Consider the following 17,183-nt stretch of genomic DNA (forward strand, 5'->3'; position numbering starts at 1 on the left):
AGTGGGATGGTGTAAACTGGTGTCCTGTAACAGCAGAGGGTTGGACCTGATGGCCTTCATGGCTCCTTCCAACTCTACTATTCTATTATTCTGTGATTCACAACATGCCCATACGGAACAATATTATATACCGATGAGTTTTAAAGTGCTAGTTAGTCACCTTAGGTCTGTAGAGTTTATTGTAAGACATCACTGCCATATAAAACCACACTACAATGGGGCAAAAAGGTCATTACGATCAGGATAGCATGCCTATAAATCATTGACAAAGCTGGATCAAACCCTAGTTGCACAAGCTGCAAAACTGCATCTTTGTCTCTCAACCCCAGCAAAATACTTCTGAACAAAAGTCCTAAACCAATACAAGACCCTGGAAAATAACTAAACCTCAACAGAGAATTTTAGTTTCAACATTACTTCCCAAAAAGACATGCTGTTTGGTAAATCTAAGTGGTATCTATCAAAGTTGCCGTAACTCATATTTCAAACTGTATTCACTCAAGACAATTACATTAAGTCTGGTGCTGTAAACAGACCAAATTCTATGGGGCTGTCAACCTACATTACCTTTTCACAGGCTCTGTCTGTACAAGAGCTGCATCTATCATGGCTTTCATCCATAACTCCATTTCCTTCCCTGTATCTGTGCAGAAATAATAGGTCCTCATATTTGGATGAGCTGCCTGATTGGAAATGACATGGTCATTTTTGGGCGGAAGTTACAACAGTCTGTAAGAGAGCAGGGAAGATCAAATAATGTTACTTGTTTCCTTAATCAGTAATTCATTGGCTGCAAGATTTAGGCAGGTTACCTCTAGAAACTCATCACACGGTAACTAATACAATGTTATTCATCAACATGCTCATCTTTTGTGGCAATTACACTGAGGAAAACACATCAATATTAAATTTGTATGCCTTGTTATTTCTCAGTGCACCTGCTTCTCTTTTAAGTGATAGCTATGAATTGTAGAATAAAAACTCGCTACAGGCATCTGGAATACACAGATTATACAAACATTTTTGCTCAGATATTTCAAGACAGAATTGCAAGTTGTAAAATATATACTCACCCATTAAAATTTGCAGTGTGGTTTAGCTTACGCATCGTCAAGAACAGCCCAAAGACGTTCAAATCCAAGAAACAAAATAAAAGTTAATGTTTAACAGAGGAAAAGCTTTAATTGATTATGTGTACATTAAAGGAAATATCGCAAAATGGATAGTATGATTAAAAGGCTAAATTTAAAAGAACAATTAAATCATTCTTGTTCATGTTATCAAATTATTTTTTGCCAGTGCAAAGGCCAAAAAAAAAAAAAAAAAAAAGATAAAACTTTTCTATTTCATAAACAGAATCATAGTGGGCATTTCCCCAACTATATTTGAGGTGGTGGAGAGGCCCTGATCCAGGGAAAAGGTGAGTCTAATAGCTTCCTTCCTTACCCTAAGCATTTGATAGGCTCCAGGGAGAATTTAATAAATCCCAGGGATCAGAGGGAGAAAGAGAGCGAGGAGGAGGCCATCAAAGAGAACAGTCAAATGTCATACTACTTCTGGGCAAAGGTGCAGAGATTATGCTACACTTCTGGGTACCTCCCACTCACTGCTGCCCATTCGCCCCATCCACCCAACGCATCTGCTGACATTGCTGACATCTGCCACCAAATGCCTGATTGATACTCTTGGGGAGAATTGTCATGGGAGACCATGCGTGGCTCCGGAGATCTCTGGGGACAACTCTCGTGTTCACAATGCCTGGCTCTCAGAAGAGCCCCATCCAAGTCAGGCGTTTGGATCTGGCCAGCTCCATTTTCCAGGGGACAGACACTGGCAGAAGCAAGTAAAGAGGAGTTTGGTTTAGGGGCTGGCAGGGATGGTCTCTTCTGAGCCTGGGGCCGTGCAGTGGCAACCCAACTTTGCTGACTCCTGTTGCAGGGCTCACAAAGGTGGATTCCTCTTTGAAGTTACCAACATGTGCGTATGTATAGACACCGCCTTGATTTCCACAACAGACCAAATCACAAATTTGCAATGTCAAAATGCAATGAAAAATCTGCTCGAGCCAAGGAAACAAGACCTTTCTTGTTTAAAACAAACGTCTCTGAGACAGTGTTTTCCTGCCCTGCAAAGTTCACTGCTTCTTGACCAACTACAGGCCAGAGGATCATATCCTCACCTTAAAAGCATATTTCCGGTTGATGTGATCCTCGGAAGAAAGCATGGATATCTGAAAGCTGGGAAGAAGTATGCTCCCCAATATTCCTTCTTCTTTTTCATCTAGGAAGGATGTAAAGATAGTTGATTAAAGTGGCAAACAACTGCTGATGGAATATACCACTATGATTATACATTCGTATTCAAGGATCCCCAGCAACTTCAAATTCTTTGCAAGAAAAAATCAGGACAAACTTCACTACTTTTTATTTTAGTAACAAATGTCCACATTTTTTGAAAACACACTCAACCATGTCTCTAAGTAAGGGATCAAAACTGGCCACTTGGATACCACTTTTGCCAGAAAAGTGGGCAATAAATTTAATAATGTTAATAAGAAAGAAACAGAGAACCCAAAGCCTTCCAAGCAGGACCATTTTATCCACCAGCTGCCAACAGAGGATGGTTCTTCTGTACCAACCTCCCAGGGCTCTAAACTCAGGTGGTAGGGAATGGGTTTGCCTATGCTGTGACATACAGATGTCCATTTAGCAGCCAAACAGAGTGGTGTCCTCTCTGAAGTGATGCTTGTGGAATGATTTCCCCTCTGAAATATGTTGGGCTCGAATGCTGGTGAGTCTTCAGCATTTACTAAAAATGTATCTTGTTTGCTTTGGTTTTCCTCCAACCATGAGCTACCTGCGTGCCGTCATCACAGGACAATTCCGTGGGTGCATGCATGTCGCCTTTTTGGTTTGCTGTATTTGTTTTTATTCCTTCCTTTGGAAAATGCTTTATTATTTTATGTATTTATTAAATGTATAGACCATGCCTATAGCCCTGTTAGGGCTCTCTGGGTGGAGTATATTTCATTAAAACCAACAATAAAAAGAATAGCTCCATAAAACACTACAGTACGACAATATGAGCAGAGTACAGCAGCTTAAAACATTAACATTTCACAAAATATATATATAACCACAAAAACCAATTACTAAAATACCTGGAAAATAAAACAGTCTTTGCCTGGCGCCAAAATGCTAGTACCAATGGTGCCAGGCAGACATTCTTGGGGAACCTATTCCAGCAGTGAGGTGCAACCACTGAGAAGGCCCTGCTATTTACCATCCCCCAAAGAGGGGAGGGGGATGGCTCTTTGAGAAGGGCCTGCGACTCAGATCTTAAGGACCAGGTAGAAACACATGGGAGGAGGTGGTCCTTTAGGTATTCTGGCCTCAAGCCATTCAGGGCTTTATATGTCAAGACAGGCACTGGGCCTGGACCTCAACTGGTAGGCAATGCAGATGGTACAGGAGTGGCATGTTGCGGGCATGAGGATCAGCTTTAGGATTTGTTTCAAAGGACAAGTAATGCATAAACATCATCAATACATATTCAATAAATACTATTCAATGAGGCAAGGCCTGGGTGAGACGACGCTAATTGCTGCAAAAATAGGACTTGGCCAAGGATGGGTAAGGAAGCCCATCATTCTTCGATCCCCTTCCAAGATCCTTCCTTCAAATGTAGATTCTGGCTAGGGCTGGAAATCCAGATAGTTTGTGCAAAGAAAAATAAGAGACTGGTCTTATGCCGCTGAATTACATTTGAAGGGCATTATGTATTCCAGAGGCAGTGCAAATCTGAAAGCAAGCATGGGAAATCAGCAAGAAGCACCCCTGCAAGTCCCTGGCCCCCGCCATTCCTGCGCTGCCCTCAGCATCCGTCTGTCCCTTGCCAATGACCTCCGAGAACATCTCAGAGTAACGGGCCTGGCGAGCTTTGACTGCCAATGGCTCTCCTCCTGCCAACCCTGAGAGACGTATCTCTGCAGAGTGCAAGGGTATTATAAATATTTCTCCTTGTCCAATATATTTTACTAAATAAATATTATGAAAGATTTAACTGTCCCTTGACTCGCTGAACTAAAACTGGATATTACAGTTAATCACTGGAATGGAGGAGAGGATTTTAATCCTGCTTTAACACTGCCGTAAGGCAGCAATAAGGTGGAGGGGCTAATGATGCCTCTTCAGTAGAGGGGCTCTGTAATAGATGAAAGCAAACACCCAATTTGCAGCTCGTGTGCCTGCCAAAGACCCAGTGTGAACGCTGCTATCCCTGACACACAATGAATGCCAAGCCCAAAGCAAAACCTACCACGTATGACTGCAGAATGTTGAACATTCAGGTAGTGTTTCTGGTGTCGGCCTTTAAAGGCAACTAAGAAGTAAAATGATGTTGTTTTTCCAAAGTGAGCTTGCAGCCTGCAAGGCAGGCTATCATAAAAGGGCCAGCCGTTAATGCCTAAACATAAATCTTCTGAAATACATAAAGCGTAAACCATTCTTAACCAAGTACACTTTTGGGGGCAAAACTGGTAATTTATGTGGGCATTTCAGTACACGAGTGCCCATGAGGGAAAATGTGATGTCCAAGCATCATATAAGATATAGGAGCAAACAATGCTGGAGGGGTTTTGCTATTGTTCCACTTTCTTCCCCAAATGCCTTTGATGAGTTTCTTTCGCACAGCAGTTTGAGCATATCTGAAGACAAGCAATTTGATTTCTTTGTTATCTGAAGATCAAGTGTTCACTGCCATGTTCTTAAGGGAATCTGGGAGCACGGGTGGGAGAGACAGCGTGTGTGTGCAACATGTGCATGGTTATCTTTATTACACTGTCAACATCATCACTGCAGGTTCCAAATTGCTGCGAGCTGAGTGCTCCATCCCAGCAGGAACAGTCTTACCAGTGCATCTTGTTAAATGTCTTTATTTTACATGCAAGTCTCTGAGCATACACAAAGCAAAATGTCGAACCCTCTCTAGCCCTCTTCACTCAAAGCTTTGCTGATGGCTCCTTCTGCACCTGTCCTGCGGGGAGGAGCACTGTGCAACTGGGCATGTCTCCGCTCCTCCCTCTCGGATCCCGATAGGGCCACCCTCCGACTGTGACGACAGGCTATCGGGTCCACCTCTTCAGGACCCTGGAGCTCTCCGTCCAATAAGACTCCCCATCTCTCTCTCTCGCCCCTCAGGATGATGTTGCTCTTCTTCCTTCCCATGGGCAGGTTGACTGGGCCCTCTCAGCTGCCCTTGAACTCATCTCTTCCCTAGCAGGCACAGATGGGTACCCGGAGCCAGTCAGTCCAGCCAGAATGGTCAGCTTCTTGTGTGTGCATGGGAAGCTTGCCAGAATGTGCACACACAACACACATTCAAGGATGTGCTGGACCAGTAAGAAACATTGAATGTAGGTAGAACTATCAACCCAAGGAAGGTGAAGATCTCTTCTCACTGATACCAGAGTGCAGGAAACGGAATAATCAATTCAAGTTGTGACAACCCAGATTAAGGCTGGACATCAGGAACAGCTTCCTTGCTGTCCGAGCAATACAACAGTGGAACCAGCTGCCTGGAGAGGTGGCGGGCTCCCCCACACTGGAGACATTCAAGGTGAAACTGGGCAGCCATCTGAGTGAGATGGTTTAACTTTGTCTCCTGCACTGAGCAGGGGTTGGACCTTATGGCCTTCTTGACCCCTTCCAACTCTGCTATTCTATGATTCTATGAAGGATTCTGAGTTCAGGACCTGACACGAGTATACTCATAATCAAAGACCACCAATGACAAAGGTCCAGTGCAGACATAATGTGTTGCGTCCACTGCTAGCCGTACATTGAGTAAATCCACTGAAATGCCTGGAACTCAAGTTAGACTGGACACAACCCATTCATTGCCATCTGAGTTTTCTCTTCCTTTTCTGAAATGAGCTCACTTTCCATTACTGATGTTAAGTGTGGTTTAGATAAGAGGCTGGGAAAAAGCACATCTCCAGATGTGCTGGATTTTTATTCCCAAAAAAGGGCTGGGGAATCCAAATGTATGTCTTTAAAGTACATTGTGTACATAATGTATATAAAGTACAATAAAGTCTACCTCTGGTCTAGGTAAGAGCCCTACAACTCCCAGCTTCTTCAACACTGGTTAGGTTGGCTGGGGCTGATTGAGTTGTAGACCAAAACGTTTGGAAGGCCACGAGTTTAGGACTGCTACTAGTTTAGAAAGTAAGAAGCTGTGTTATGCTGAGTCAGATAACCAGTTGATCTAACTCATATTGTCTACGCTGACTGGCAAAAGATCTCAAGAATTCTTAGAGTCTTTTGTGGGGCTACCTGGAAATGCTAAAGATTGAACCTGGGACATTTGAAAGGCCACACATATGTTCTACTATTAAAGCCAGTTGTTGCTATGTAATGGGTGCATTCCCACGTCACAACAAGCAATCCTATGTGGTTCCCACACTTGGCAGTTCTTTGCATGGACGTGCCGGACAGATGACCCAGCTCATGGCGGTAACTCACCCCTCTTCCCAGCTCTTTTCTTCTCGGTCCTGCAGGTGGTTTCCCAGGAGACACTGCGAGGAGGCATGGGGCTACTCTCTTGGACAGCCACGCCTGGTGGGCCACGGCTGTCAAGGCAAATGGGGCTCTTTCCCTGAAGCGCAGCAGAGAGAACATGGTGCTATTCTGGCACCCTTGCTTTGTGCCCAAGCGGAGACTGTTGGAGCAGGAGGGGGAGGGTCGAATCCAGGTGGGGGTGGGGGCAGAAATCTGCTAGGCAGTGCTGCAGACATTGCTGTGCTCCTTCCCTGCACTCCAGTACACAGCAGAGGGAAGCCTCTTGCATATGCAAGCGAATGGAAGCTCAGCAGTACCGGTTGACGGTAGCATCTTTCTACAAGCAGCCATGAAAAGGGCGCCAGGTTGTGGATGCCTCTCTGGCAAGCTAGAGTGGAAATGTGGGTAGAGGGGGAATCTGCTGAGGCATGAAGCCCCTAGCTGGATCCTGCTGCCCAGCTCATTCTTACCACTCCTGCTCATGCACCAGAGAAGCAGCAGAGGGGGAATCTACTAAGCCCTCAACCGGGTGCCACTACTCAGCTGATGCTCACCCTGGAATCAAGCGAGCTCCTTTCCTGCTCCTGCCCCAAGGAAGAACTTTAGGGCAGGAGGTGGGTGGGGTGGGGACACCTCTGACGACTGAGCAAAATGGCAGCTCTCAGCAGTGCTTTCTGGGAAGAATCTCACCAGCCCGCTCTTGCCAAGATGGTCTATGGTGCTGGTCTTGGTACCAGGATCAGTTGTATTTTCCGGGTTTGGCCAACTCAACAAGCCATTGTGGTACCAAGAAACAATACAACATACCATATTGTCTGTCCCTGCTTTCTAAAAAAACAAATGTACAACACTGTTGTTCAAAGGTCACAACAAACCAACAGCAGCTTGTCATGTTGTGCTATGTGTATACAAATGCAAACCATACTTAATGCTGAAACAATAGCCTAAAGCTGTGTCACATTTTTGAAGCTGTGTCTACATTTCTGGTTTACAAAAAGAACCATGGCTAGTGTTAACAATGGTTAACATTGCTATCCATGTAATACATAGCCATGGTTAGGCCAGAACAGGAAGGGAGAAGGGAATTCATTCAGCAGATATGGCGACGGAATGCACATCTTCAAGCCTGAGATGTGAGCAATGCAGGAAGAAATATTAGCATCTGCGACAAACCAATGTCACAGACCAATCCAAGAATGGATGTTTGTCAAGCCATGTAAACTCTTGCCTCAACTACATCCCACACTGCTTATTCAGTGCACACTACAAAGCAATCTTGAGCACAAATTTTGTCGAGCTATAATTTGTACACTGATGCATGAGCTAATATGCATCTCTTCTTCATTATTAATTTACCTCGGGCATATTGAGGGAAATCTCAGGAGGGAAATTTAACTTCAAATAATAAACTCGCATCAAACCCAAAATACTTTAAACTACTAAAAGCCTTGCATGTCATTCAGCTGCAACTATTTTATGTGGAACTAATGGTTACCACTCAACCGTAGAAGCAGTGCATCTCGTGAGTTACTTCAACATAGCGACCCCCTTGTGAGTGTTAGCATCTTGGAAACACCATCAGTCAGACATCCATTGAGTTGCACTTGCTACCAACGTTCAGCACACCACAGGTAGGGCCGCAAAGAAGTAAAGGAATGTTCCACAGGCCATCAACCCACCAATGTGTCATACAAAGGCTGATTCGATTCCTACTTTACTGGGTAGGTGGACACATGTCTCAGCATAAGCTGGATGCCTTCGGAAGACTGACAACTAATTCTGGTTTCTTGGCTTATATCCTAGCATGTTCATAGAATGTATCTTCTCTTGGGATGTCATGGTAGTCACAAGAGCACATGCAGCAAAAATACCTGCAATGCATACTTGGTATTGATCCTAAGGGACCATGGTTGGACTGCATAATTTTGTAACCCAGTGCTTAATCCTCACATCAGCAGATAGACAAATCAGCCAAACCACATGGGCGATAATGTTTTTGTTTTAATTCAGATCTTCTAGAAGCACCCAACGGCCTAGTACAGTAGCCGAGTGACAAGAGTTGTCATTTTTTTAAACAAAAAGCTACTTTTCCAGCCTTTAATATGCAATATGGAAATACTGACATAGTTTACAAAATTGTCATAACAATTACTGACAGAATGAACACTGAACTGGTGATCTAAATGCAATATTATTGCGACCTTCACATTCCTCCTGCTTATACAGGGTGTAAATTACAATCCTCCATCCAGTGGGTCTCACGGCAGATTCTGCTGGGGCTCAAGCATTCTTCAATGGAGTGTGCACTGCCCAGGCGTCTGTGTGTGTTTCTGTCTTAATGCCCCAGCCTCCTCCATATAGGAAGAATAATTGGGCTGTGCATTCCAGCCAGAGGACCAAGAAGATGACAATCAAACAGATGCAGATAGTGATATGGGAGGAATCTGGTTCGGGAGTAGGAATTGGTTGAATTTTCTTGGCTTGGCTTCCTGGCTACCAGCCCGCTTTCACTCTGCCCTAAGCCCAGCTTGTGCCGAGTGCTCGCATGGGTGTTTGTCAGGAAGCAAGTCCAATGGGTCCACAGGGCTGGCTTGCATGCCAGTGGAGTTCTGTCTCTGCATACGTGACTAGCAGACTTTGCATGTGTAGCAAGAGAATAACTGAGCACAAAGAGAGGGCCTCCTGACTTAATGTTGGCTTGACTCACACTCCAGGCCAGGGCTGAGTGCAGGAAAGACGTCCGATGAGCGCATGAGAAATGGATTCAGGGAGAATCATCACATCACTAGATGGTGACAAACCACACAGCCTAAAATGTCCCACTACATTCCTGGGTACACTATAGCAAGTCCCTCTTCCACATGCTGAGAATGTTTTGGGATACCTCTCACTGATTTATTGTTAATTACAGACACAGGTTTTTCCGAGCAGAGGCATATACAACTACATTTAAACTGAATTTATTTATACTACCACTGTCTTTTGAAAAGTCCCCTTTATAGAAGTTGTATCTACAGATTTCTCTGCTTCCTGTTATGTATTTTTATTTGCACAAAAATATGAACAGGACAGAACTAAACAAGAAGAATCTTTTATTCCAGGCCTTCAACTGGAATGCTCATTCATTTAGAATGCCTTATGTTTGGAACAAAGATGAAATTGATCTTCACCTTCTAGCAGAAGCAATGCAAAGAATGCTGAAAAGCAAAGCTTTGTCAACATCAGAATCGTGAGCCTCCAGCAGGAATCACAAAATTGCTTGAATCATATATAATGAAAGCTTTTGAGTGCGCGTGTTTGGACTGGGTTTGGGACTGAGGCACAGCATGCTGGTGCTGATATGCACAGCTCCATGACACAGGATGGGATATGTGCTGCCTTCTAATGCACTGGTGTGGTGCTTAAGAGCATGAGCTGTACACCAGGAAATCTGGTGTTCAAATCTTAGCTCAGAGACTCAAAAGGGAGTTTCAGGTATCTATGGATAAAACCTTTTATTGTTTCCCAAAGCCTTTTGGAAAATGTTTTTCCCTTCAATAAGAGCTGGTTTCTTTTGTAAGACGTAGTTTAAAAATCTAACTTTCACCTATTTCTTCTGCATAGGTGAAGGATGCTATTTAAAATACTTCTAACATAAGAAAAGCAACCTGCTTTACCACCGTGTGTACATAGTGCTGGACTAGATGGACCTTTGGTTGGATCCAGCAGAGCTTTTCCTATGCTCCTACCCAAAAGCTAACTCTAAAGTGACCACTGTAGTTACAAACGTATATATTTGTTATTCTACTGTGACTGAAATGGTTCCTCTAATGTCACCCTTGTGTCTCTTTTTTACAGCAGTTTGGGGCAGAGGTTTGCCTCCTCATTCCTCGAAAAGTAAAATGTACACGGACAGGGGCTGTACAGATACTAAAGATAATGCTCAAACATGAACAATAAATGGACAGACACTGGGATAAGCTATGCCGCATTAAAACCGATTCTAAAGTATACAAGAACCTGAATTTTCATTGCCGATGCTTTGGAGTTATAGTAGCAGAAACTGAGGGCACCAATCGAATCATTACTGCAGAGCTGCAGAAATGCTGGGTCCCTCGTATGTATGTATCCTGCACATTATGTATTGAACTGGCATTACTCTGACATATTGGCTTCAGAATCCAGCTTGGTTCCAGGAGCCACGGCATGAGAAGCTGCCAGTAACGTTCCCAGCACAGCTTTGGAATGCCGCAGAGGCGCAGGAGCCAGAGAGTGTGTGTGCTTTCGTCTTGATTTAGGTTAAAGACACCTGGTCCCTGTCACTAGGGAAACACAAGAACGCTTGCCTGACTGCAGTGACTGGGTTCACCCAACAAGGCAAACCTAGTCAGGGTAACTGAGGCTCAATCCAGACAAGACGGAGGTCCTGTTGGTAGGCGGGTCGGGCTTCGGGATGGGGGACCTGGACCTTGTCCTGAATGGGGTTGCACTCCCTCTTAGGGACAAGGTCCGCAGCTTGGGAGTGCTCCTCGACCCAGAGCTGTCCCTGAAAGCTCAGGTGACAGCGGTGGCAAGGAGTGCTTTCCTTCAGCTTCAGCTGATCCATCAGCTGCGTCCCTACCTGGAGAACGACTGCCTGGCAACTGTGACACATGCTTTGGTAACTTCCTGATTAGATTTCTGTAACACACTCTACGTGGGGCTGCCCTTGAAGACGGTCCGGATACTTCAATTGGTGCAAAATAGAGCTGCCAGGTTGCTGACGGGGACTGGGCGTTGTTCTCATATAACCCCAGTTTTCTGTCAGCTTCACTGGCTCCCCATTGAAGTCCGGGCCCAATTCAAGGTGTTATCATCTATAAAGCCCTCAACAGCTTGGGACCTGGTTATCTAAAGGAGCGCTTGCATCCATATATGCCCTCCCGCCCCCTCAGATCGGCAGATGAGGCCCTTCTCCGGGAGCCCTCTGTGAAGGATCTTAGGAGGGTGAGTACCCGGAGGAGGGCCTTCTCTGCGGTGGCGCCCCACCTATGGAATACGCTCCCCAGAGAGGTCCGCCTGGCGCCGTCCTTATTTGTTTTTCGGCACCAGGCCAAGACCTTTTTATTTAAATGATATTTTAATTGTTAATTGGTTGTTTTTATTTATTGGTTAAATTATGGCCAAGATACTCCAAATTTTAAATGCTATTCTATTCTATGTTTATTTATTCTCTTTGTAAGCCGCCCCGAGGCTTCTACGATGGGTGCGGCATAAAAATGTTATAAATAAATAACTAGTCATGGTGCAATGCTGTGCTGGCCAAATCCAGACAGGTTTCCACAAAGTGGCCTGATTTTGGTGAACAGGTCACTTTAATAACCCCCAGCTTTGTTTGGGGCTCTTGAACCCATGAAGGACCGTCAATTCATCTGCACCCAGGAGACAGATGCCACTGCGGGATGCGGGAAGCAGTGAGCAAGCAGTTTGGCAAGAGTAGCAGCAAACCCACACCTTGCCACCCTTGGTGACCTTCCCTCTATCACTACCAGGTATGGTCATTCCACTGGAACGTAACCAGAACTTTGGAGTGACCATCACTGGCTCATTATTTTGAGAGAAAGGGAGCTTGTGGCCCAAATATGTGCAATTTCAATAGTTATTCCCCTAGGCACACCTATGGCTGCTCAAAATGTAAAGTCGTGTTTGCTGAATGTCTGGTAGTACAGTAGGCAAGGCTACGTCTCCACTCCCTCCACTTCTGGGAATATGACACCTGGGTGCCTATACCAGAATAACCTTCTCTCCATGTGCCTGGCTCAAGTTGCCTTACTTCCTAGGAGACTTGTTCCTGGCACTTTTGCTGGAAGAGAAAGTCCCTCTTATTCACTTCCTTTCCTGCTGGAATCTATCCTCCCTGGTCCCCCTGCCCCAGCGGAGATGTCAGAAGAATCTCTCGATTTTATCTGTTGGCGGTCCAGTAACAGTTCATCCCCAGCTCTGAGATGGATACTGGAAGATTCTAACTATGTAGGCACAGGTCATCTGCATTGAAATGTCAGGGTCAGGTGACCTGGCCTTTTAAGTGAGCAGAGATCCCAGTGCTTACCAAAGGGAGGTTTTTGTCCCTTAAATTTGGATAAGAAGAAATGGGGATGGCTGGCTATGTGGTCCACTCCAGGCTGACCATAAACCACACAAATGAACCTGATGCCTTTGCTCTTTCATGGAATGTTGGAGATAATTTATGCATTTTACAAGTAGCTTTTCCTCACTTTGTTCAGAGTACAGCGTATAAATCTAGCATTGTACCCATACCCCTGGCTATAATGGCCTCTTTAGACCTCCATAGCTACACATGTATATCCAGAAGCTGAATGTGGATGAGGATGCAAGGGAAGAAGATACAGCAAGGACAAATTCATTTTGGGTATCATGAAAGAAAGTGGTAGGAGGACTTGGAGCATTTTAAGATGTAAAGTGAAGACCCAAGGACCAAGTTTATGGGAAAGAAAGGTCAAGGACAAATGCACCCTTTAAATCCAAGGTAATGTGGAAGGGGGGGGGGTACAGCATAGTTGCTCTCAGTGTACTTTGTGCCTAGAGGGTGAGTACAGATCCACATCCTCAAATAAAAATCCCACCTAAACCAGAGATGATTGGGAAGTTTAAGGTGGCCACTTACATACTACCAAGAGAAAGGACAAATTTACATGTTAAGCGTATATGCAAATTCAGAATACTGTAAGTCAAATAAAGATACATCTCATTACAGTGGGAAAAGGACGGTGACAAGGTGACCCATTCAGCCTGCTGTCCAATTGCTAACAGCTGGCAGGCAAATTCAAGGCTGCAGCTCTCACTTCTTATACTTGTTTGTCTCCAAAACAGACTTGGGCTGGGCAACCCTTTGAATAGAAGATGCCTTCAGATCTCTGTAAAGCAGAACTTATGTCTTAGGTACTGAGCGAACGTGACCCAAATCACAACTGGAGAATTTTGTAAATAAATAGCATGTAGCAAAATTGTATTTACTTTCCAGCCTCTGATGCAGAGCATCCACTGAATTCTACCATATAAGCCTACACAGCAGTTTACCAATGGTGTCAGAAAGACGCAGTGTATACAAGCCAAGGTTTTAAAAATTTCACATTCTAACAGGTGAGGGTTAATATATTTTGGCACATTCCAAGAAACATTTCTAATGGTTGCAAATGATTATTAGAACATCTGATTATCTAACTCCATCTGCTTCAATTGCTTCCCAGGGGAGAGATATAAAAATAGCTTTGGTTTATTTATTAATGCATTCTAAGTAAGTCAGCTTTTATATTTCTTATCTAGCCTAAAACCAATGATTTCATTAAGTGGAAAACAGCAGAAAAATAGCAACAAAGATAAACAGAACTTTTGAACTTGGTTATGATTATTATTCTGAGTGCAAACAATGCTTCCCAAGAAAACAAAAACGACTGTCTTGAATGAAGGAGATGCATGTTTGGGGAAAAACAGCTGAATTGACTTTTCCTATATGGAAGAAAACCAACCAACAGTCCGGCCACCTCCCTTATTATAATATAATTTTAGCTCAACCAAAGTCTCCATGGCTAAAATTACAGTATTACAGTTACACTAATTTTGACTCAGCAGCAGCTTGGTTTTTCTAGCAGTCTATAATCTTTCTGAACATAATAGTTGTGAATTTGTAAGGTGATTACAACATAAGAACTTTGATACTTAAAATTACCTTGATAAACCTCCAAATGTGAGGGAAGTTTTTCAAAGAGGAATTAACTCCCTATAAAACTGTTGCTATGGTTATGCTGGAAATGTTGAATTCACAACTCCTATCAGTGTCTGGAACAGTTCTCGCTTTCATCTCCAGCACCCAAACCTGAAAAGTATCTCCTCCTGATGTTATTTTGCTTCAGAATGAAGATATTTTTATTTCAATAGGAAATCAGCCTGTTGACTGTCCTGAGCTAAATTCTTGACCTTTTGAGGAATTTGGGGTTCTATGTTTACTCCAACACCATTATTTAGTTGATATGTGTTAGGTTCAAACATCATGACAATTCTCACTTAAGGCTGAGTATAGGTTGAATGCGGGTTGCCACTGAACTGGGGATTTTGTGAATCCAGCAGTGCTAACAAACCGTGGTTGGGTTTACACAACATAACAACACAACAGTCTATGGTTCAATGACAACCCACATGCAACTCATACTCAAACACTGAAATTGGGGTTGTGTTGTGTGAACTCAGCCATTACCTGCTTGCTTTTACATTACATATTTGTGTTCCTTCCCCACTGCCCATTTTTTGCTTTGATCACCTGTGACCAGCTAAATGCCTCTTTAGGCAGAAATATAGGGTAGGCATTTTGAATTAATACAAATTAATAGGAAAAACACCAAATTTGATACCGGTGCTCCTTATCTGTCTTCCTACTCTTCTTCCCACATCATCAATGAATGGAGAATGGCTAATTAATGTTCTTTCGGCCCCATTTAAATGAGTCTTTCCATCTCAGATAAATGTACTCTTACATCACACGTTTTTGGCTAGCTATTGTTTAATGGTATATATACTAGAGACTGAACATGAACGCAGTAGCTAGTAAATTTGTGTAAAAATAATGGGCAGCATTCAGTTATGCTGTTCGTGTTCTATTAACCTAAGTGATCCCTAGCAGAAAACCATCCATGTAAGCTCACCTGACCAGGGAAACCCTCTGCATCAGCTTACACTACTGGCATACCGCTTTAAGTTGTTTATGCTAGTACATCCATAGTGCAAGTGGACCGTATTCTTGGACACTGCCTAATGTAAACACCTGAGTTCAGAGGTTTCTCTATTTTCTGTCTACCAGGGCAATTTTGAAATGTTGGTGCACCATGTTCAAAAAGATTCGATAATATGGCATAAAATGAAAGAGTGCAATATAATGTTTAAGTATTATGATTTCTAGAAACACATTACAATCTTGAGAAATAAGGAAGATTCTAGATGGTTTCAACTTTGGCAAGAATCAGCTGAGGAAGCAATTCTTACCCCTTAATGCATTAACACTTATGGGAATCAACTAGCTAATGAATTACTTAAAAGTTAAATAAATTGCTAAGTTTCAACTTGTTATTTTTTTCAGCTATTAACTTTTAAAAAAATAAGCCACCTTGGGGGAATTGATCTGGGTTCAAGTAACACAACAGCCCACTATGACTAGCTACTCAAGATGAATTCTTGCATCATGCAAATAAGATCAGTATATGCTTTTAATACTTTTCTCCTATAGCGGAACTCAGAATACAGAATAGTCTGCAGCTGTAAAAATCCCCATGAACTCACAACTATTTTAGAAATGGTGACCCCAACTTAGCCTTTCTTCTGTCTTCTGATAAGTCTCCCAAAGAGTTGAACATGTTTAACTATACTTCCCATTCTTCAGTGTTACTGGGAACCTGTTTCCATGTTTAGGTTCATTTTATTCAACTTCCAAATGGTCACTGCACTATTTTATATTGGAAATATCATCTACCAGCTAAAATTGCAAGGAAAAATGTCAGCAAATAGATAAAATATTAGGAATCAACATTGGAGACTAACTCATGTCAATAGTGAAAAAAGAGAATAAACACTGGTTTGAGCTGCAGTTCAGGAAGCTGCACAGAAAGGTATACATGAAGATCCAACCCCAGTGGTACCTGTAGAGTACTCCTGAGTGCGGTGTCCAAGGACACCTGAATTTTTACATTTCTAAAAAATACATATTCAAAGATTGGTTTGAAATGCATCCAACATCCTTGCATTCATACATAAGCTTCAACAAAAGTAGACTAAATACCCAAATACATATCCATTTGAAGGTAGTGCCTAAAGGCCACCCATCAAATGGATGTATGGTGAAAACGCCATAAGGTTCGCAGTCCGATGCATTATAGCAGGTACGTGTTTAACCTTCCAATGTTGTAATACCAGCCTTTTTTGCTATCAAAATGTCAGAGAGAATCAATTTACACTGACCATTTGTTAATTTCCATGAAGCTACTGAATAATTTAGAAGAGCATGTACATCAGTGAATATTAAAGGCCATTCCATACAATATTCATCTGTTTAAAAACCTTTCCCCAAAAGAGGCCTTGACAAAACATGTGTTTTTCTGAAAAGCATTTGCTTTATTGCACCACCAGCGATTAGCAAAATTGAAGAATCCCTTATTACAGTCAATTCGGTGCCAAACAGATACCGAAGTTTTTGCTAAATAAGAGGTGAATGCCAAAGTGATGATCCACTGATGAGGCGTTTTGTGCTGGTACCCAGAGCCATTTCCCAAATGGATCCAAAACCATTGGGATCATCTCTATTTTAGGCCAGCAGTGTATGCACGCATTGCAATGCTGCATACAGATTTTGAAGCAGCAATTCATTTAAAGCAGCTTGTGATGCAGGATGGGCAGGTGGGGGAGCAGAGAAAGACTCAGTGGGCATAACAGAACTGGTTGGGGCTGAGTCTTTATCAAACAAAGCAAATTCACCCATCAAGTTGCTTCTATCAGTAGGAAGGCAGAACGACCACTATTTGGTTCAACATTTTGATTTATAGACACACACACGTTCTTGGAAAGGGTAGTTTAGCCTTTAATACTTAGATTATGTTTTTGAAA

At 43.0% G+C, this 17,183-nt stretch overlaps 1 protein-coding gene across 18 annotated transcripts in view; it reads right to left on the reverse strand.

Moving 5' to 3' along the window:
- Positions 1 to 17,183, reverse strand: part of PLEKHA5 (pleckstrin homology domain containing A5) — a 210,086-nt gene that overhangs the window by 60,987 nt on the left and 131,916 nt on the right. For 15 of the 18 annotated variants that reach the window (XR_006416817.1, XM_044452171.1, XM_044452179.1 and 12 more), the window contains exons 8-9: positions 2,180 to 2,280; positions 568 to 683 (exon numbers count right to left, since the gene is read on the reverse strand). Coding sequence is in view for 16 of the 18 variants with exons in the window: in XM_044452171.1 (XP_044308106.1) it covers positions 568 to 683; positions 2,180 to 2,280 (217 nt within the window). In the remaining 2 variants the exon portion in view is untranslated. The other 3 variants (XR_006416818.1, XM_044452181.1, XM_044452180.1) reach the window with 3 other exon arrangements.

This window comes from Varanus komodoensis, unplaced genomic scaffold (genome assembly GCF_004798865.1).
Source record: "Varanus komodoensis strain SLA01 unplaced genomic scaffold, ASM479886v1 scaffold70, whole genome shotgun sequence".
Classification (NCBI taxonomy): Eukaryota; Metazoa; Chordata; class Lepidosauria; order Squamata; family Varanidae; genus Varanus; species Varanus komodoensis.